At 39.0% G+C, this 21,483-nt stretch overlaps 1 protein-coding gene across 14 annotated transcripts in view; it reads left to right on the forward strand.

Annotated features, from left to right (window-relative positions):
• NUMB (NUMB endocytic adaptor protein) overlaps positions 1 to 21,483 on the forward strand; it is a 100,155-nt gene that overhangs the window by 44,669 nt on the left and 34,003 nt on the right. For 11 of the 14 annotated variants that reach the window (XM_087746371.1, XM_087746380.1, XM_087746376.1 and 8 more), the window contains exon 2: positions 17,035 to 17,178. In XM_087746371.1, coding sequence (XP_087602497.1) covers positions 17,053 to 17,178 — 126 coding nt within the window. In that variant the 5' untranslated portion in view covers positions 17,035 to 17,052. Of the gene's footprint in view, positions 1 to 12,186; positions 12,271 to 12,395; positions 12,418 to 16,526; positions 16,677 to 17,034; positions 17,179 to 21,483 lie in introns of those variants that run through there. The other 3 variants (XM_087746373.1, XM_087746375.1, XM_087746372.1) reach the window with 3 other exon arrangements.

Consider the following 21,483-nt stretch of genomic DNA (forward strand, 5'->3'; position numbering starts at 1 on the left):
CAGGAAAGATTGAGTGACTAAACTAGGCTGCCCTTGCAAATTCTTATGTTACTACTTTTGCAACTTCATAAATTTCATTGAAGAAGCCTTATTTATGTAAAACATTGAGTGTAAATAACTGAAGAACATGTTATTGCATAGATGATTGATCTTTTTGGGTAATATTTGTGAGTTTATCAACTTAGCCTAACCACTGGAAAAAATCAATTTGGCATAACTCTTAAATAGCTTGGTGTAAAATTTGAGGAAAGGTGGTTTGTGGCTTTCAACAGTACTTTTTGAGGCATGTAATTCAAATGCCTGCAGACACTTAGATAATTTTACTGTCATGAGGCTAAATTGGCCAGAGAAACATATGTAATAGCTACTTGGCTTTTTCTCCTCCTAATTTATACAAGTTCTGTGGTGCTGCTCTTTCTGAGTAGGAATCCATCTTCTCAAATCTCAATGCTGGGAAAACTGTGTGATAAAATGCTTGTATTTAGAAGGGAAGGCTTTATAGAAATGCTTTCAGCATCTCTATCTACAGTGGTAAGCTAGGCTGCTACAAATGTCAAAAGAAACCTCTTACAGATAGATGAGGAGTTCTGTAGTTCTTGTCTGAGAACCCTTTCCTTTTCCAGAAAATAATACTGCTGGAGGAGACCACTGCCTTTAATAGTGGTAGCTGTTTGGTGTGATGTGTGCAGCTCCAGAAAGCTGCAGGTAAGATGCTGCTGTGTAGATGATCTCAGGAGAGGTGTAGTTTGAGCTGGGAAGATACAGAACAAACCATAAGCAGAGTAGAAGGATGGCACTGTAATATAGGTAAGTGGCACATGATGGACAACCAGCCTTTGAAATGAAATCTGTCCTTTAAGAAGTAATGTGAGGTATTTGCACCCAGCAAGAGCTAGAAAACGCACAGAGGGAGACCCTACCCATTCTGATGTAGACTCCCTTTGGTTTGTTAGTGCTTTGTTGATGTATGTTTGCAAGACACTAGTCGCCATCAGTTAACCATGGGTGAAGATTGCTAAGGCTGTTGGAACAACAGTGCAGTTTGAGTGGACTTTCTAAGTTCTGCCATGTGCACTAATGTGTTCTGGCCAAGTGAAACATGTGGCTTTGGTAATCTCAGAGGGACGTGAGATGGTGCTTGGTCCCCCAGGGGCTGTGGTCAAGATCCATTCTTGTGGAACTTGCCAGCAAGAAGGGATTATGCCAACTTCTTAGGAGATCTGGTTTTCCTAGAGTGCAGTAAGCTGGCTTTCTATCTCAATTCAGTACCTATGTCACAGACACTATTTGCGTCATAAGTTCCATTCCTGTGAATGTAGTAAATAAGGTGAAGTTTAATGTACACAGAGGAATTGTAGGATAATTGAGGAATGTATAATTGACTCCCTGTGAAGGAAGGTGGTGTTGTCTCCCGCATAATTTTAATGGCATTCTAAATGGTGGTATCCATATTATCAATGTGCTATATACTGCCTATTATATAAGGGACAACTGCACATTCTGTAGGGAATAGACTATTTTTTTTTTTTAATGGTTTCTGGACTTAGAAAGGGAAGGCAGAGGGCACTGTTAAAAATGGTGATCTATGAATGGAGTAGTTCCGCTACAGTCACCTGCCAGAATAACTGAGTTTATTCAAGGTGCTGCTTGAATCAGTGGACCCTGTGACTAGTCACTGGTGAAGATAACACTGTTGTGACTTTTATGGTTGTGTGAATCTGGCAGCACAATATGCGGTAATCTTTGCACCGAGTCCCTATCATGCTTGCCCAGCTGCTAGATGCCAGCTGTTACATTGCAGGCATTTTTAGACTGCTTTTCTCTTCACCCTGTCTTCTCCCTCCAAGCTCAGTTGGCACCCCAGGAAGCAGCTGTCTTTTGTGGAAGTAAAGTGATGTGTTGCCATCTTGGTACGGAGAACAAAGCACGTCGTTTCATCTACCCGCCTGGGCGGCGGCAGCAATAGCATGATTTCCTACTTGACCAGGATGTAGAGCTCATACTGCTTCTATGTCAAACTCATTCATACCAGGAGTGAAATTTGTTGCTTGCCACTGTGGTCATCCATCGGCAGGCAACGCACAATATGGCAATGGTAGAATCTGAATATGTTATTCAGAGGAAACTCCTGCAAGTGATGACTTGGTTACTTTGATCTGCCGCTTGCTCTGTGCTGTGTCTGGTTTTGAGGAGTGACTGGTAGCAGTGCGCTGTGCTGCAGATGTGGAAAGGCTGCTGGCGTGTGCAGGATTTCAGGGTCGTCGGGTGATATTTCTGTCTGTGCTGAGCTTGAAGCTTCATTGATGGCTCTGATGAACAGGGAGAATGAAGACAGTTTTCCTGGTTGTTTCCTGTTTGACTGTTCTTGTTCCTTTGCCAAGCAGTTCTAAGTTGGGAAGATGACAGCTAGTACATGAGTAAGAGGCTACTGCAGCCACGTGGTTTTCCAGCATGTGTTACTTCTGGGCAACGCGCTTTTTTCACTCTCTGCCACCGAACTCTGTGTTGCAGTAGTTTGTTGTAGCTGCTTTGCCGTAGTGAACAACAGCTGATGTAGAAAGGTGACAGACATCTGTGGAATTCACTGTTCCAGCCTGGCCGAGGTCATTCAGTCAAGACTGGTGTGCTCGTGAGGGCCGCTGGCATCAGCGGGGCTGCTGAATTGTCACTGTTCCCGGCAACCCTGCCCGTACTCCCGTACTGACTCATAGGCGGCCTGATCTCCCTCTAGGAGAACATAACCTACTACGTGGCTGTGGGATCCATTTAACCATCTGAAGGAGATGGAAGCGTGATCCCATGTATGATAAACGGGATCCTATTTTGTTTAAGGTCATGGCAGGAGTGAGGGAGGCGATGTCTATACCAGTAACATAACTAATGTGAGGACAGCTTTAGGGATCTGTATTCTCTGTACTTACCTCTGCAGTTCAGCGTGATGTTAATATTGGACTTTCTTCCTGGATTTGAACAACCAAGCCAAGAGTTCAATGTGTTCGAATAATGAATGTCTTCGTCTTTTTGTTCATGTCTCAGCTGGCAGCTTATTTTAAATGAAGTTAAGAGATGCTTAATTGCAGTACAATATGCAATATTTCTGTAGCTCTTACCTGACTAGCTGACTAGCTGACAAAAACTGCTTTACTGATGGCTTGAGATATTTCTGACTTAATTCAGCAGATATTGCTTGTAATTATCCTTTCATTTGAAGCTTTTGATGAAATAGAAGGCACTTGTTCATGCTCTTCTGCTGTTTTTCTTAAATTGACCATTTATTTGCAGATCAGGGCTAAAATAAACACAGTAGTTTAGAATCTCTTGGGTGGGAGAGCTGTTCATGAGTAATGGCGAAACAGGAGGTTTATGAATGTGAGTATTTATGGGATTTCGGTATTCATGGAAGAAGGTGATAGTCTTAGCTCCCTGTATAGATAAACTGGGACCCTGAAAGGCAGCACGAGCATTTTGAGATGCATATCTTTAAGTTTGTCTTTTGAATATATGATTGATCAACTGTTAAATTGGTGTTGGTTAAACTTTGTCTTACTAGCAAGTGTTCTGTGTCTTGCTGGACTAAGAGCATGGGAACACTTTTGATCTTAATTTCTAGATTCTATAGACAGTTCCAGTGGAGGTTGTTTATTATTATGTGAAGGTTATTTTAAACTGTTGGTATTAGGATGCGCATTGTGGCCTTCTCTTAAAATCCATTTTGAGATGTGAGTACAACTTGTAAGAAAACATACATGCCAAGGCTTGTTCTGGCTTTTAATGCATGTTTGTTTGTAGTACTTGTCTGTATTGTAGTAGAAAGTCCATGCTGATCTTGAAAGAGATAATAAAACCTGTATGATAACAGTTGGAATTAATATGGGGAAGAGAAAGCTAGCAGAAAAAAGTTGAATTAAGATCCCAATATTTTATGACCAGGAAGGTGGTACAGTAAGGCTGAATCCATTATATTCTAAGCCAAAGATGTGGCTTTTGCGCTACATTACCATAGATTTAATTTTGACTAGAAGCTGAAATGCTGATGTGAGTTCTTGCAGTGCAGTTAGTAGGTAAAGCAGTTTTACTAGTTTGGAACAGTCTGTCTCAGGTAATGAAATGAGATTTTTTTTTTTTTTTTTTTTTCCCTCTATACTAGAGGATGTTATATTGGACTAACTGGTTTAAATGTTGCCTACAGGCTGGAATTAAGATCTCATTGTGGTGCTGGAAAGACCACGTATTTTGACTATATTGTTAGAGAATTGAACATACTGCTTTTTCTTGACTAATGTTTTCTTAAAAAAAAAATCTTCATTATCATGGAGGAATTTTGTAATTATTAATTTGATATTAGGCAAAAAGGATGAAAACCATCCGTTTGGATGTCCGTGTTATTTGTTTACAGAAATATGTTTTCATTGTTAGGTATACTTAAAGTAGGTTTGTGTAACTGAACTGTTTTTTCTTTCCACTGAGTCTAATGGGAGTGTAAATAACCAGTTTGGATGTGGGCCCCTGGATTTATAGACATCTCAAATTGTATGTGATAATTTGTACTAAACATGTAATTGTGGATTCATAGTATATTATTGCTGATCAGCAATATTGTGTTACTAATTTTAGTGATCATGATGAAACGTGGTAACTTCTGTGAAAGGAAACGTCTGAGAGATTACTATCAGCATTTCAAAAAATAGGGCCTGTGAGATTTTGTAGCAATAGCAGTTAAATTCCTATCTACTGCCTCCATAAAGACAAACATTACTATCCTTGCAAGCAAAAGGCTTTAAATGCTGAGCGATAGGAAGAGGGAGTAGGGAGGGAAGTATGCATCTGTTTATAAGAGCTGCTCTGAAAAACTTGACTTGGAGTTCTTCCAAAAAAACCCCAAACCTTAAATGCAGTCTGATTGATTTGTCTTTTTATCCCTTAATTTTTTTGGACCAGAAAAATCCCCCACCCCAAATCCTCCCCAAGTCCATTGAGATTCACCCTCCCTGCTGTCACCCCCAACTGATAATATACAAACATTGAAATTAGTAAGATAAAAGGTTTTGGCATAGGTCTGAGGAGCTTCGGGTCTGTTGCCATGAACAAAGGAAAATCCAGCCTTGACTGGAGTTGTGGCAAGTTGGTATAATGGTGTAACGATTTCAGATTGTGGGGTTGTTCTTTAAAAGAAGCACTCGAAATAATCTAAAAATCCATTGGCTTTTGAGCTACAGGGAGGAAAGGACATAAGTTCTCAGGTGAAATCTTTTTTTTTTTTTTTTTTTTTTTTTTAGCCCATAGGTCCATATTTTTTTTTGTATATCCACGGAGCCAAGGTTATAGCTTCAAGAGAGAGGGATTTTAAGTAAGGGATTTTTAAGAAAAGTACTATTCCAGAACCTGAGGAAAAAAACACTGAGTAAGCGTGCCACTGAAGTTGTGCTTGGATCTTCTTAAGGCTTCGCAGTAAGCAGACATGGGAAATGTTAGGCACAAAATGAGGCTTTATGTGCTGTGTAATCATAAGGAATACTAGTTGTGTATATACAAAATTGTACCAGAAAGCTGGAATTGTGTTCGAGTACCCTGTTTAGACACCTCTCGTAGGGACTATGGTGACAGATTCCGTAAACATCTTGTGAGTTCTTCTGCGAGTGATGAAACATATGGCTTGTATTAGACTAGAGAGGATGCAGAGTATTTTAAAAGGTATTTAACTGGTGGGGGAATTCAGAAAACATTGCATCCTGTGTGCTTAAAAGAGTTTGTAGTTTGTATCTGACTTTGTTAAGCTAGCTTCTGATTTGATTACATTTATGTAAAGCAAAAAGATTTGGGACTTAATCCTGTTAGTTCCTGGTAATGTTTTGCATAGAGCTATTATGAGAAAAGAGTTATGGAACAGCTCAAACCTTGCGCTGGACAGGTGTACAAATCTTAGCATTAATTCCTAATATAATAAATAAGAATATTTCTGTGAAGAAAAATTTGTATTCTTGGAATTCAACCATATTTGCTATGCTGGACACCAGAGCGAGTTCTCTCAGAAGATTCTGCCCATCTTTTATGTGAAAGTGAACTTTTTTGTGTTCCTAGGCTTGTTGAGGGATGATCAAATGACTTTGTGATATTCTGACAGCCAGAAAAAGTTACTGTATCTTTTCTCTAGGCTCATTTTCACTATCAAAACCTGCCATTTTCAGAAAAGCTTGATGCAAAGCCTTCACAATTTCACGTTGTGAGTTATAAACTAATATTAAAAATGTCTTTTGTGACACTCACCCTACTCTTTGCATTGGCTGCAGTCAAAAGTGTGGCAGATTTAGTGTGAACAAGCTGAAGAAAATGCACAGATAAAAGGACCTTAATTACATTTATCTAACTGTTGGAGGATGGGAGTGAGTGAAGTGTCTTGAACTGCCACATAACAGCTGCCAAGCAGTGACTGACTGAAGTGCTTGGGCCTACTGCAGTAATGGTATAACAAGGAGTCATCTGTTATCTTGTGAATGTATGAGCTAATTTTTCCTCACACTTACTTTATGGCAGCTTAAGCTAACTTTCATTTTCTAATTGAGATTGACTAGTGCACACATGGCTTGTTGCCACAGTAATTCAAATTTTGTCAGCTATCGGGAATATACAAATCCATGTGCTGGTTTTCATTTAAATGTCTTGAGCTATAGAAACTTCTGCTGCTGTGTGCTTGGGAAAGGGAGATCCTTACTACATGTAGCGAGCCTGGTGTAGCTGGGTGCTCACAACTCTGCTGTGACGGCTGTAAGATGGGGTTTTGGCCAGCTGACTTGGTGGTGAAGGGGGACCAGCCTGTGAGTTACGCTGGTTCGCAGCAAGGGCTCCGTGGCACAGTAATTCTCTCCGATACGATCAGTGTTGAGTCCCGGGGAAGAACATAAGGTTAAGGCAGACATGAAATAGGCCTTCCCAGCTGGTCAGATTGGACTGGGTGGTTTCCTGAATGGGAGGCTGCACCTCCACTGTAATTTCTAATGCCCTTTGGAAATTTTGATCAAATAAAAAATAAAATAAAAAAAGAAGTTTAATTATATTTTTCGTTTGCAGAATATCCCGGGGCAAGGAATTGTGCAAGTTGATTGCATATCATATGAGAAATACTCTTTTATTTTGAAAGCTGGACTGCTAGAGAATTCCATTGTTTCTCCCCAATTTCTACAACGTAAGAATTGGAAAATCATCATTTCGTATTCATTTTTTGACACTTGTGGTACTATAATTTCTGTAGCTCTCCCCACCAGCAAATTGCTTTCCTGAGGTAAAGACCTTTGACGTATCTAATCTGTCCTTGAACAGAAGCCGTGATGTAGTCTTAATTATCCTTATTACCCTTCTGCACCCTTGCCTTTCATTTCAGAAAGGGTATGTTAACTACAAGAACTATGTGGTATTGAAGCTGAGCGCAGTCTAGTCTTATGTTGTAGCATCTTACTGGTTTCGCTCGGCTGCTTTGATAATAATTCTTGCTACTGTTTGCTTATTTGACAGTTATATTTTTAGAGGACTAAACATCTGAGTTATGAACTTTCCTAAACAATAGTAGTAGCTGAATTCATATTCATCATACCTCCATGTGCTTTTCTCTGCTGTTTTTATCACAGAATCATTTCTTCTTGTGAGATCCTCTTGTATCTCTAAAATCAGTTTAATTTAATCTACTCCAGAACACTTTGCATCAGCTGTAAACAGGCACTTAACTATTTGCTTTTGAGAGCATATATGAATAAAATAAAAATCGTTGTTTCCAGCGGAGAACCCTGTGTAACTCCCTGATCTGTGTCTGAGCATGCTGTTGTTCTTGTGAATTTACCCAGTGTGATTCACCTAGTTTCTCTGTACCTGAATCCTGCTTGCTGACAGACTTGGCAGCACTACTATCCATTCCCACTGAAGACTTCTCATAAAGCTGATACAGATTTGTAGTTTGTTGTTCCAAATATTTCCAGGACGTGAGCCACGTGGGCTGGTGGACTGGACTTTTAAGGCTGCTGTGTGCTGGTGCAGAGCACTGTTGATGGCTTAGTTGTCCAAAATGCTATGGCTTTCACTTTTGTGTTGAGCCTGACCATCGTATATGAAACACTGTGTAAAGCTTCACTATGAATACGTTTTTTTAATCTTGCTGAAACGGATCCTCCCAGTAATCTGGTTTAGAGTGCATGTTGGTTCCTGAAACGCGTGCTCTAGATCCATAGCTTGTTTGTCTGCTGTTTCTGCTCTCACTTAAGATCTAGAACCAAAAATACAGTGTGTGTTCATATGTGTCTGAACTCAGAGTAAGTAGGTAATGATCAAGTCAATAGCATAAAGGCATGATTCATTGATTGATTTATGTTTGACCTTTTCTACTTCTAAGCAGCAGATGTTTGCTGTACTGGATACGATTCCTTGTCTGTTCAAACACTGATTATTTGGTTATAAAACACTCACAGGTCCTACTGAAGTAACTCCAGTGTAAAAAGCTTAGATTTGTGACTGATTTACCGATAAAATATGCTTATTTTACTTGTTATTTTAATTTTGAAAATGCATTCATTTTTGTGAGATTTGACATTTAACTTCACACTTTGGTTCTTGGATTTGGGTGATTAAAGGAAATCTTTTTCCACTGTTTGAGCCCTTTCTGTTCTTTCTTTAATACCTAATTTCTTTTCTAAATTCAGCACGTATTTGTAAAGATACCTTTTAAACCCAAGGTGTTCACATTTGAAAACTGTTTAGTCGTCCGAGATTTAGCTGCCCTAAATGTAAATGATTCACTTGGAAATGTCATGACTTGGTTAGTTAAAATTCTTCACATGCGCGCAGATGAGCTGCAAAGCAGAATTGCTTGAACTGCTTTCCAGAAGGCACAGCTAGTGTTTCTTTAGAAAACTTTTGCTTATTTTCAGTTATTATAGGTAGTATAATTCAGCTCACTTTGTATCACATCGAGTGTTTAGGAGACCTGCTTTTCACTAGTGGCTGACAGTCATTGCAGGGTATTTGTAGAGTGAGCCTACAAAACAAGGGAATTACTGCCTTATATCTCTGCACTTAAACATTTTAGCATATTGTATAGGACTGTAGTCAAGAGTTTGCAGTCGTTGTGGAGTCTGATGAATTCGGACATTTGCTTTAGAGTAGGTATTGATGGAGAAAGTGAGGCCTGCTTTCTTTTATTTGCTGAACTTCACAGGTGTGGGAGAGGCAAGTGATTTCTCTTATGACTGCTAGAAAGAGCATTGCATATCTTTAGGGATAACTTCTGCCTTGCAATGATCAAACTTTATTTTTCTGACAGTTTAAGAGTCTGAGTGTGGTTGCTGTGCTGGTACTTCTGTTACGTACTACTGTGGAATACTGAATACTGTATTTAATTGCTGCAGTCTGGGGATATTTATGTTTGAAGAGTCTGGTGTATTTTACACAATTCTAAGCTTTTGGACAGGGCTTCTGGTAGCTGAATGTTTTAGCCACACAATTGTTAACAGTGTATTGGAGGTACATTTCATTATTTCATTTCTTGATATTTCATAAGCTATCTGCAATTTTTGTTTAACTCTGTTAGATGTTGCTGTCATAACATTTCCCCCCCCCCCTTCTTCCACTCTCATCCATGGTACAAATAGAATTGTCAAGTGCTCTGGAAACAGCGTGGAGTGCTCACATGATCAGCAACCTTAGCTCAGGTATGAGACAGCAAGAAATCTGACGGATTTGAGAGGATGGCTAGTACCTCACATCTTATGATGACAGTTTATCACAATTTCTAAGAACGCTGTCAGATAAACTTATATTGTCGTTACAGCTCTGACCTCTTTAGTCTTACACAAAGAGTTTAAGCTTGCTATTTCTGCTGTATTTTCAGATTATGATGTAAATATTACTTTCACTGCTGGAAGGTGAGTTTTCTGCAGCTGATATGCTTGTTTCAGTAGTCTTTTTATTACATATCCAACACTTTATTGCGACAAGGAAAATCCCCTTAATCTGAATTCTATAAATAATAACAGCAACAAAATGTATTTACTGGCTCAATAAATGAACTCATGCTTCACCTTTATGTGTATTTTGATGTCTTAGAATGCTTACTTGTAGTATTGTATTATTAGATCTTAATTGGGTAATGAAAGGGTAAATGGGTTGGAAAGCCATGTGGTGAATAATGTGGTTAGTCATACTGTATTGCGTAAGCAGGACTGTTAACGTTTTTAGTGAGAATGCTCATATGGTTACATGCCTCCATTTGCTTCGGTGTGACAGGGCTGGATTTAATTAGATTTTATGGGATCTAAACTTAAAAAAAGGCTCAAAGTTCTGTATTCAAAATCTGATACGTGGGGTGACCTTTTCTTCCTTAGAAGATAAGGGTACTTTCTGTTCTTGTGCTGGTGAAAAATTGCAGAGGAGCTGTTGCAAGGCAATTGCAGCAAGTTTTGGCTAACCTTTACGGTAGGCTTGGAGAGATTGGGCATTACATGGTTTTGTACTGTGTAAGTGGGAGAGGAGGCGAGACGGTTTGTTTTGCAGCAATGCTCAATAAGGATTTTTCAGAGAAGTAAAACTCCATTCTGGCAGCTGCGTAATAGACAGGGACGGACTATTTACCTTGGCGGCAATCAACTTGCTTTCCTAGCTTGCCTCTTTCTTATAAATGAAGTGTTCTTACCTTGTCATCTTAAATTCAGACATTCAAACTCTGCATTAGAAAGCAAAAATCGATCTAAATGTTTTGAACCACTTCTTTATATTTGCACTTGTACTGCAGGTAAGCCTGCCAAAACCAAATCTCGTCCCAAGAAAATGCCTTGAAACAAGCATATTTCCTCACTGATGTCCTAGTATCCTGGTTATAGCCAAGACTTACAATAATGTTGAAGTGTCAGCAGTGAACTGAGTGTTATAGGAAAAACCGTGGAATACTCTTCTGAAATATGGAAGTGCGGGCTGTTTGCATTTCTTGGTGTGGACCCTTGTGGATTTCATAATAAAATTCAAGTTTTGATAACGCTAAAAAGATAGCTGTTAGACATGAGCCTTTGGACAGGTGTGACCAGGTTGTAATTGCACAAGAACTCAAAGCCACGGAGTCTACTTAAAATACTGATCTTCACAGCCATGCCGAGGAATGTTTCTGGAGTGTTTTCCTAGTAAGTAGGTTAGGCAAACACATTTTTTTTTTTTTTTTTTCAATGAGATTAAGATAATTTGCATGTCCTCTTAGGTCTGAAGTATCAGGTAACTTTGGCAGGAAAAACACATCCTTATTCAGAAAGCTTTGATGTCAAGAAATGCCTGGTATTTCTTAGGCAAAAAAACATATTGAAGATGGATGAACCTGTTGCTCTGGGTTTGGGGCTCTGTTTGGCTTGGTCCTTTTTTTATTAGCAATATTAGGTGCATTTCACTGGCAAAGAGCACGTAGGAGCTGATAGCTGTGCAGCTGCTCCTACCTCACCTGTGTGTGGCCAGCAGGCAACAGAGGTATGAATGAGACTTTTTTTTTTTTTTTTAAAATTACTTAGTCTGGTTGTAACATCTTAATTGAATTGGTTTTATGTGCAGGCTTGTAAATCTTAGAATGATCCCTATAACACATTGTTCATAAACCTAGATTTCCCTGCTGTTTGAAATGCATACTTCTAGGAATTTTATTGATATGTCAGTTTGGTCTACTCCTGATGGTTCACGCTTGCAGGAGTTCTTGTGCTGCAAAGCAGGAGGATGGCGCCGGGGGGTGTTCCCGCCCCCCCCCGTGCCCTGGCTGCTCTGTATTTGTTGCAGGCTGCAGAGAGTACTTTGCCCTTACTTGACCCATGACTTTCTTTTTTCTAAATTGGTAAAGTAAGTAGGAACCCATATTCAAATCTGAGAGACAACAGAAAGTAATCCCAATCCCTCTGAATGTTTTTCAAAAAGTGGCTGAACTGAAGACTTAAAATCAATTTTTATCCTTTTCAAAACAAAAAAGATACCACATAACTGAATGCAGATTAAATAACCTTTGTGAAGGCTAGAGTTCAGAAGAAAGACAAAAATGGGTTTGTGCTGTTTTTTTTGTCCTCAGTGTTGAAACTGTAAGTTGTTGCTTAGAAGTGTGAAATTTGTAGTACCCCTAGCCTAAAATCTAACCACTTAAATTTGTGAAGGTGATTCAGGTACCAATACTGTCCTTCTGCCCTGCAGATTCTGTGGTTTGGATCACCTTGTAGCAGCAACTGCTATGCAAGAAACACTTATGCCACATGGAAATGAACTGCTTATCCGAAGGTATCGGTGCATGTGTAAACTCCTGCAAGGCAAGCTAAGCTCCAAATTTGCATCAGCAGCAGCTCCCACCTCATCTAACTTCAGTTAATGTGAAAGCTTACCCGTCTCTCACTGAAGGATAAATTGCTGGCTTGTGCTCGCTGAAGGGTAAAAGTGAACACATTCTTATAGCAGAGCAGCTAACACGACATGAATTAACATGCTAGTTTATCTTGCAGTAATTTGTTCTGCAGCCATAACCTGATGATGCATAAGGCAATGAAGACAAGAGTGCTTCAACATGCACTTTTCTCCATGACAGCGTTGTTTCTGTCTCTGCTGCCCCTCAGTTGTCAGTGAACTGATATGGGTTAAAACAATACCTTTTCAGGTGGTCAGAAGAATAGCAGTGCCAAAGCTCTCCTTAAATTGGCTTTGGAGCTGTGTTTTCAAAATATCCAAAATATATCAATTTGCATAAAAATAATGGCAACATAAATTTATAAACTCACTACATGAATAACTTCTGTCTTTTCCATGCCTTTTGTAGATGCTTGTTGGGTGGTTTGGGAACTGGTCTAATGTTTAGTCTAATGTTGTAATCTCTTGGATTGCAAAAGTGGTGGAGGTTTGTTTTTTTGGCTTTTTTTTTTCTTTTTTTTTTTTTTTTCTCCAGTGGGCATGACCATTCAGATGTCGAGCTGTCTGCAGTTAGCTTTCTGATAGAGATAACCTTGAAATATAACAGAACCCAAAGTGGCCCTGTTTCCTCTTTTCTACAGAAGATCTTGGTGCTTTCGGCCTTGGTTACCAGTTTGTCTCTGATACAACGCTGTATTTTGTGAATTAATTAGATTTTGAGTTTCCTATCTTGGCTTTTCACCAGGTTTATCTTCAAATACTGTTTCTCCTTTGTCCTCTCTCTGGGCCCAAGCTGAATTTGCGGTTCAAAAAGTGAAACAGAAATAGTGTCTTTGGTGGTTTGGTTTGTTGTTTCTTGGGAGTTTTTAAAATACTTTTAATTACAGGACAAAAATCAGTTGCTAAATATAGAAAAATCAGGGACAGACAACTTTCAGCCAACATAATCCCAAGACAGAGTATAAAGCTCTTTACAGTATCATTGATGCTGTCAGTTTAGTAGAAAATACCCTGCTAGCTTGTTGCAGCCTAGGTTGGTGTCTCTCATGTTGGCAGGCATGCTATGCTTGTATGGAAATCTGAAGTGCACTGCAAAGAATCCAAGTAGAAAATGCTCACTTGTTTTCCTCTAGAGCTCCTGCGCAGGGATTTTGAGCTCCAGACAAAATTAGTAGAAATTTCAGCACTTAATTGCAGCAATTCATGTACTTCTCGTTCGAATCCTCAAATACGCAGCCTGTGTAAATTGTTTTACTTAACGCTTTCCCATCAGATGCCAGTTCTAGTTATATTGGGCTGACATGCATGTTACCAGCAAATTAGGTGTTTATAAGGCAAACTATTTTGCAACCTACTTGAAACAGTCTGACATCTCAGAAAATCCGTGTGTGACAGTTGGAGAAAACTCTCTGGTTGCCTGACCAGAAATTAATCTTGCTATTTGTCAGCATTTCTATTAAGTAGAATAAGCTATTTTTAAACTGCTTGTTGCTAACATGACCTTAAAATTAGAACATGTAGGAAAATGGGTTTTGTTTTCAGTGAAAAAGAAGTACTTTTGGGCAAAATGCCACTTCAGCTTCTCATAGGAAGTGTAGTTGAGGAACTTTTTATTATCATCCTCCCCTGTGGATTGAGATTCCTGATTGGAATAAATCTCTGATAAGGTACCAGTCTCATGGGCAAAAGCAATGCTTCCTGGGAGAAGTCCAAGGAAATGCTCACATAAGCAAATATTAGGATAAAGCAATTAGACTGCGATTTCACAAGTGGTACAGTGGCCGCGTGCTGTTCTCGGTTCTTGTTTTGTTACTTACTGAAGCTTTTGGGATTCAGAGTTACCTTGAAAAGTGTTCCACAGGTTGCTTTTACACATTTGTAGATTTGAAATTTCTACAAAGTCTTTTTTAATCGGTCATACTGGGAATACTGGCACGTGAGCCTTACTGTACCTATTTGTAGCAGTTTGAGTCTGCTGTCCTTTTTGGTAGGATGGAGTATCTGCGCCCATTTCTCAGTCACCCAACTGCAAGGTTGGGCAGCTGGGCTTCAAGCTACGCGCTGACCAGACTCCTGAGCTTTGCACCAAAGCAGCTGGAGCGGCGGTTTTGCTCGTTGTGCTGTGGCACTGACAGTCTTCAGCAGGGACAAGAGTGGGTGTCTGTCCTCGTGAGCTGAGGTGCTGTGTGTCCGTTTGCTGCAGTACAGCAAAAGAAAAAAAAAATAAAAATCACCTGTCCGAGGTGCTTGAATGCCCCCCCTTGAAATTGTAGTTACTTTAGACTCAGTATTGTGTAGGCTCCTCTACCTGCAGTTTGTAAAGCAAAATACATAACTAATACTTCTCTAATGCATCTCTAAGCCTTAATGGAGAATAGAAGCCTTGCACTTCCTCTTAAAACTTCCAGGATTGCTTTTGCACATTCAAAGATTTTTAAATGGCTTTTAGCTTGTAAAATAAAGAAACTGTGTGCAGAGGAGCGACTTCAGCTTGTTTAGTGGTGAGAAATGTGCATGTCTTTTTATTTTGCACGTGTTCTAATCTCTAAATCCTACCAAGTAATTCAGGAAAATATGTTATTAGTTATGTCAGGCATTTTGCAGCTATGAAGGAATGAAGCTAACACTGCTTTATAACTAGGTAATTGTGACTGAGAATCCCAGAGCAACTTCCTATGCCTGCTCTTATGCTATTTGTTAGAGCTCACGGCTATTCTAGGTACACGCTCCCTCCCAGGGGCAGTCATCTAGCCTTTGCTGTACATCTAAACGCTTCACTTAATTTGCAAGAGAGATTTGGATTGCTTGGAGTGCCACACCTTATTGCTTTCAAATGCTCATCAAGTAGCTCTGAGCGCAGGTGTTTGCTGCAAAAGTGGAGGTTGGTCTGGTTGTTTGCTTACATAGAAATACTTGAGGAATTATCCCTTATGCTGAAAGAATGCCCTGCAATGCTACAAGACCAGGCAGCGTTGCATTCGTTTGTCACTGAACTCGTGCACGTGAATAGCATGCTTATTTGCACTTCAACAAGTATTAACATCACCACACTTAAATTTCCCGGTTCTAGTGATATAGTGGTGTTTTCTTTATCCATGGGTATATCTGTAAATTATTACTTATTTTACAGTATTGCTTTTAATAGATTATGGAACGATGGAAGATTCTAGAGAAATGAGCCAATGCCATGCCCATAAGATACAGTGGGACCTAATGATTTACAGCTTGAGGAGGAAAGTAACAGTTGTTGAAGGAGGGTTTGGGGAGTCGGTAACAAAACTCACACCTTTTTGTTACTTGGAGTGGCTAAAGTGCATCAAGAGATATAAACCAATATTTTTAATTTGGCTGATCAGAAGTAGTAGTGGGTAGTGATTTTCTGTAATGCTTTTGATTTCTGACTTTTGTTCAGCTTTGAAATGGTTGCATTTTGAATTTAAGCTTCTTAAATGATACCACAAACATGAATGTGTTGATTTTTCTCACCTATGTCAAATAGTTTTAACTGGAAAACACTGGTGTTTTTCAGGGTTTAAAATAATGTTCAAACTGCTTTTAAAGCTGCTTTCATTCAAAGGCTGCCTGTTGGCACCCATAAACATCCATATTCTGTAGCTTTGTTAATCTAATGGGAAATAAGCATACATAATGCAGTTAGATTTTATTGTCTTGCATTCTCCAGTGTCTTTTTTTCCTATCAAAATGAGATGGCATGTTTGTAAGCAGGTTTCTTTTTCAGGAAAGAGGAGCAATATCTCAAGAAGCCTTTCAGAATATTTTCTATACTCCCAACATTGTATCCCATATTATTTTACTTCTGTAGCTGAATATTGAGTCTTTTTATTAGCAGTACTTTCTCTAATAGCTTCTTGGCTAATTGCAGTTTGAATCTAGTAAAACTGAGCATGTCTAAAGAGCAGTTTAGGTAGTATATAGAAAGCAATACATAAGAGAATAGTGTATAAAAAGCATCTAATTATGGGCTTTGGAAGTGTAATTACAGAACTGTCTTCCCCTTCCAAATAGGTAAGAGTACGTAATTTTTTAGAGATTTACCCAGGACGTGGAAGTCAATTCAGTGCATTTCTCATTTAAACGTATGAACTTCTACCAGCAGACTAAGCAAGGACTGGACTCTGCCTCTCAGTAAAAGCATGAACCTGTCACTTGGACTTAAAGAACAGCACAAGCACCTAATTTTAGGAGCAGTCTTGGGGCTATGAATCCTTGCCTTGCATGGGTGCCTTGGAAGCTTGTGCTACTGGTGTCCTGCTTGGTTGCTCTAGGTAGGTGTTTAAATTCGTGGAGGCAGGATTTCATGCGCATCACTCTTCGGAGCTTCTCTGTCAGCTATTTTAGGTAACCTTATGCTCAGAGTAATAGTTATTCCTGGGTCTAATGCTTCAGTTGCTGTGGAAAGATATTAAAGAAGTAAAGTGGATCTGTGTTTTCCACTTTGAAGTGAATATCTATCTTTCTCTGAATCTATGTCCAAAACTATTTTTCCTTTTGCAGGGACCTCCATTCATATTTGCAGAAGCTCAGATGTTTCACGGGGGCATTTGTCATGGTAGTGGTTGACCCAAAGTGGCTAAATGTGTGGTTTGGTGCCTATTAGCAATATTCTTTTTTTTCTCCTTCTAGGACGTGAAAATCTGAGAAATGAACAAATTACGGCAAAGCTTTAGGAGAAAGAAAGATGTCTATGTGCCGGAGGCCAGTAGGCCTCATCAATGGCAGACTGATGAAGAAGGCGTTCGTACTGGCAAGTGCAGCTTTCCTGTTAAGGTAAGAGTTTCTGCCTTTCTTTTGGATATCCATGAGGTACTCTTGCCATGAATTATTATTTGGGGTTTTCTTTGGCAAGCATAAGCCAGCGGCATGCTTCATTATACACTGACCTATTTTACAGTCAGCTCTCATTGCAAAGGATGTGGCTTTTTTTTTTTAAAGCCAGATGACTCATGTAACAAATGCCTTGGAAAATCACTGTCTGAGATATTCTACATTATTATCTAGTTGAAATAAATCATGTAGCTAGGCAGAGGAGTAATACAATATCTGTCGTCATTTTTCTGGAAGAGCAGAAATGATAGACCTCTTGGATTGCATGGAAAGGTACTCTGTGTTCTCTGTTAAAAGTGGAGTTACGGTTACAGTTTGACTTGTAAGGTAAGTGATGGGTTGTGCTTGGAAAGGAATCCTTCCTCCCTTTTGATAATTGAAAACATTGCAAAGTAACACCTGGCTTTCCTTCCAGTGCTTGAGGTTATAAGCACTTGCTAACTTCTGAGAGTGTCTTCTGTGCTACAATTTTGTGTGTGTGTGTATATTACAGACTATTAATGCATGTGAAACTGAAATTACCTTTTTGAATTCTGAGAACTCATTCCAGATTATCAGAGTATTATAAATAGGTATTTTCTTTTGTGTCACCATTTCTCCTTCCCCTTTATTTAAGAAACACTATTATTTTAATATTTTAGAATAATATTTAATATTAACACTTAAGAAATATAATAATAAAAATAAATGCAAAATTTAAGGTGTCTTCTTGCATATGCTGCCTTGTAATCAAAAGCTTTCTTCCTCAAAGCACACTAATACTAACTCTACAATAGATTGTAAACAGATGACACTTATGGAAAGCTAAGGAATTAAATATCTATGCGCAAGGAAAACAGTCTATGGTTCCGACACCTAAGGCCGTTTTATTAGTTTTTATCTGTATTATACTTAAAGTGATTCTGTCCAATAGTTAAACATGCAATGTTGCTAGGTGGAACTCTTGAAACAGGCTGTTACGTATTTTTGTAATGCTGTGGGTACGTGCAGATATACGATAAATTTGAGATAACTTTCACACTAGGTTCATGCACTATTTTACCCTGCTATAGTTCCTTATCTGTGCTTTTACATATACTCAAGTGTATATAACGTTTCTAGTTTGTTATGGTTGCTTGCTTATTTGTCTTGTGTTAGTTTTCTACTTAGAAGGAAGGAACTGTAATCCAATGCTAAACTGAGATGGTATTTTGCCAGAGCTTTGAAAGTGAGTAACTGCTCTGTGGAAGCTCAAACTTAGATTAAGGTTTAACACCGTCTAGGAGAAAACGGAGCTATTAGTTTAAGGATTGTTATTTTTTAATAATTTAGTCATTACACAGGACGAAAAGCAAAATGTTCGATTTCTAGACATTTAGTTTTACTCCCAACTTTTTCAGTCCTTTACTGAACACAGTCTGTGAACCACTTCTTGCTGTGTAAAGACTGACTTTTTTTAACTCTCAGTCAGGACTTGCACTTACAATGACAAATGCTTCCTGTATTTAAATGAAGCATTCATCTATTCTGGGCACATGTACCCAAAGTCAAAAAACGTTTTGGGCTATTCTGTGCTGAAGAGGCATAGAAATGGATGAGTCTTTGCATCCTGCTATTGTAATGGCACTTGTTTACCCTTATTTGCCCTCTTTATATTGGAATTCACTGAATTAATTTAATTTGTTCACTGGAAAAAATACTCTGAAGTAAATGCTTCTTTACATACATTTCTTGATTTGGTCAGAATGGTAGACTATTAATATTTTAAAGATTTGCAATTAGATGAAAACTTAAAATCAGAACAATGTGACATTAAGAGGTGTTTTAGCTTACTCGATTAGAAAATACTGTGCCTTGAGATGGGCAGTAGTGGAAATTTTTATTAGGCTTGGGATGCAAAGTGGGTGTTAACTGGTGTTTAATAGATACAGACAGGAAGCATACCATTGTGACTGAACGAGATAAACCAGATGTAGAGTCATCGGTTTAGTGGGTGGTACTCTATTTTGCTCACAAAAAGAATAGAACTTTGTGCTATTAAAGGAGAGTATCCTGTCACGTTGTTCTTGGGTATTATTCGGAAATTCATACATTCCAGGAAAAGTATGCTGTCGCCGATGTCCTTAAATATCTGATGAGGTGACTTTTCTTCTTGATGCTCCTCAGTGGAGCAGAATAGACTGAGATATTTGGGGAAAAAATGGTTAGTGAATAGGAATGCATTCAAGTCTGAAACATGGTGAAAATATCTTCATTTTCTTAAAGTTCCTAAATGGGAATTCCAGAGTGGCCCGTTGCCTGTAGTAGAGCTGCTCAACCACAGTTTAATATGTTGCGGGGGAGGGAGGGGATGTTAGTCTGTTCTTATTCTTTATGGTCTGTCTTGCCCACTCTCCAGAAGTCATCAGCCGTAGTTCTTTGGAGCTCAAAGCATAGCTGAGTAGAAAGACTGGAGTCTGGCTTTTGCAGGGATGATGAAGATTTTACCTGTATAGCAGGTGAAGACCTGAGAATTGTTAACAAATATCTCTACGGCTGTCTTTAAGGTTTTCTGTATGAAAGTAAAATACGTGAAACTAATGTAGTAGCAGTCATGTTGAGGGCTTTGTTTCTTCTAATGCCTGCTATTTTATTTAGGTAAGACTCTAACATTCTTTTTTTTTTGAGAGGGGAGACTAGTGCGAATGCAGAGTAGGGAACGTTTGCTCACGGTTTCTCTTGTAAAAGAGAAAGATCATGAAAGTTTGATCAGTGAAAGATATATGTCACTCTCTTAAAGTAATGTTAAGTTTGTGTGTGTGTTAACTTCTTGCCGTTGGGCATTGTGCACAGAGTTGGGGTGTTTGTAGAGTGCTAGCTCAGATTTATCCTTTTTTAGATATTACGGAACATGTGGAAGCACTTTGAAAGTCATGTTGCAAATAGGATTTCATCCTGCCTCCAGGCTTCGTTCTGTTAGTGTTGGACAGGGGCTCCAGTAGCTGCTCATTCATTGTGCTTTGAGGATGCTGTACTGCAAACAGATTTAATGTTATCGAAAGGTTTTCTACGTTGGCACAGTTCTTGAAGCTCTTCCTGTGCTACATCTGCAGCTGATCCTTATTGTTAGTTGAAGTCCATAAGGGTGCTGTTGGATTTTGAGCAAATCCGATGCATCTATGGACTGTCTTCATTTTGGTAGAGAAGATGCTCTGTGGAAAGTATTGGCAAAATTCCTATTACATTGTTGCTTTAAAATTCAGGGAAGTGGATTTGATGCACAGTTGGTTCTCTCCAGTGCTGTGCTCATAAATTTGGAGGTGGTGATAATCCTGGGTGCATACTGTTACTTTTAGGCAATAACACTTTGTTTTTGTTTTTTGTTTAACAGTCTCTGTTTTGCCACTACATGGAGTGGCTGTGTTATATGTAACCAGCTACTGATCATATTTTCTCAGTCATCTTAGTGTGTGTAGGATGTATTTACAGGTAGCTCTTCACTGTGTTGGAAATCTAACCACGCTTGAGGTGGTAATCTGACACATACAAAATAGAGCCTTGGAATGGCTACTGACTTTCCTGCAGTGCTCCTCTTCATAAACTGCTGTGAATCTGCTAAAGTTGTATTGCAAGAAGAGCCAGGATGCTGCAGTGTACCACTGAATGTTTGTTTTTGCACCCTACTGAATCAGCAGAGAGACAGGTGCCTGTCTGTCAGCAAAGGTATGAAAAGGATGTTAAACTTGTGTTTAGACAAGCGTGACTTGCAGACTTTTGCTATTCCATTGGGGACGTAATGGTATTGCTCTCCTAACTTTTGTGGTGTGGAGGCATGATACATTGCAGCTTTTATAGATGTACTCAGAGTTGCCCTGTTATTAAATGTGGCACTGTTACAGCTGCTGGAAAATCTGTGCAGAAGTGTATTATCAACAGACTAAAAAGTAACTACCGTGTTTTAGTAGTGAATCCTCCCTCTGAGAGAAAAACGGTGCCAGATACATGTGATGTGTAAGAGACTTAGACGAAGACATTGTATTTAAAACTATTCAGAAGTAGATTATTCTAACAGACATTACAGCCGCACTTATCAGTGCTATAATTTATCTTTACACAATCTTTATACATCATAATTGCAAAAAATGAAGTTCATTGACATACACATTTTCAAACTTGCTTTCTTGCTCCAGACGCTACCTCACTGAGAACATGCAGCTGTTCTATGTTTTAATGACTAAAATATTTGACACTAGGGCTTCTTTTGTCTGAAATGCCTTTTCGAATGTCCCT

Source organism: Nipponia nippon, unplaced genomic scaffold (genome assembly GCF_047370975.1).
Source record: "Nipponia nippon isolate SJK-2023a ecotype South Korea unplaced genomic scaffold, ASM4737097v1 scaffold_10, whole genome shotgun sequence".
Classification (NCBI taxonomy): domain Eukaryota; kingdom Metazoa; phylum Chordata; class Aves; order Pelecaniformes; family Threskiornithidae; genus Nipponia; species Nipponia nippon.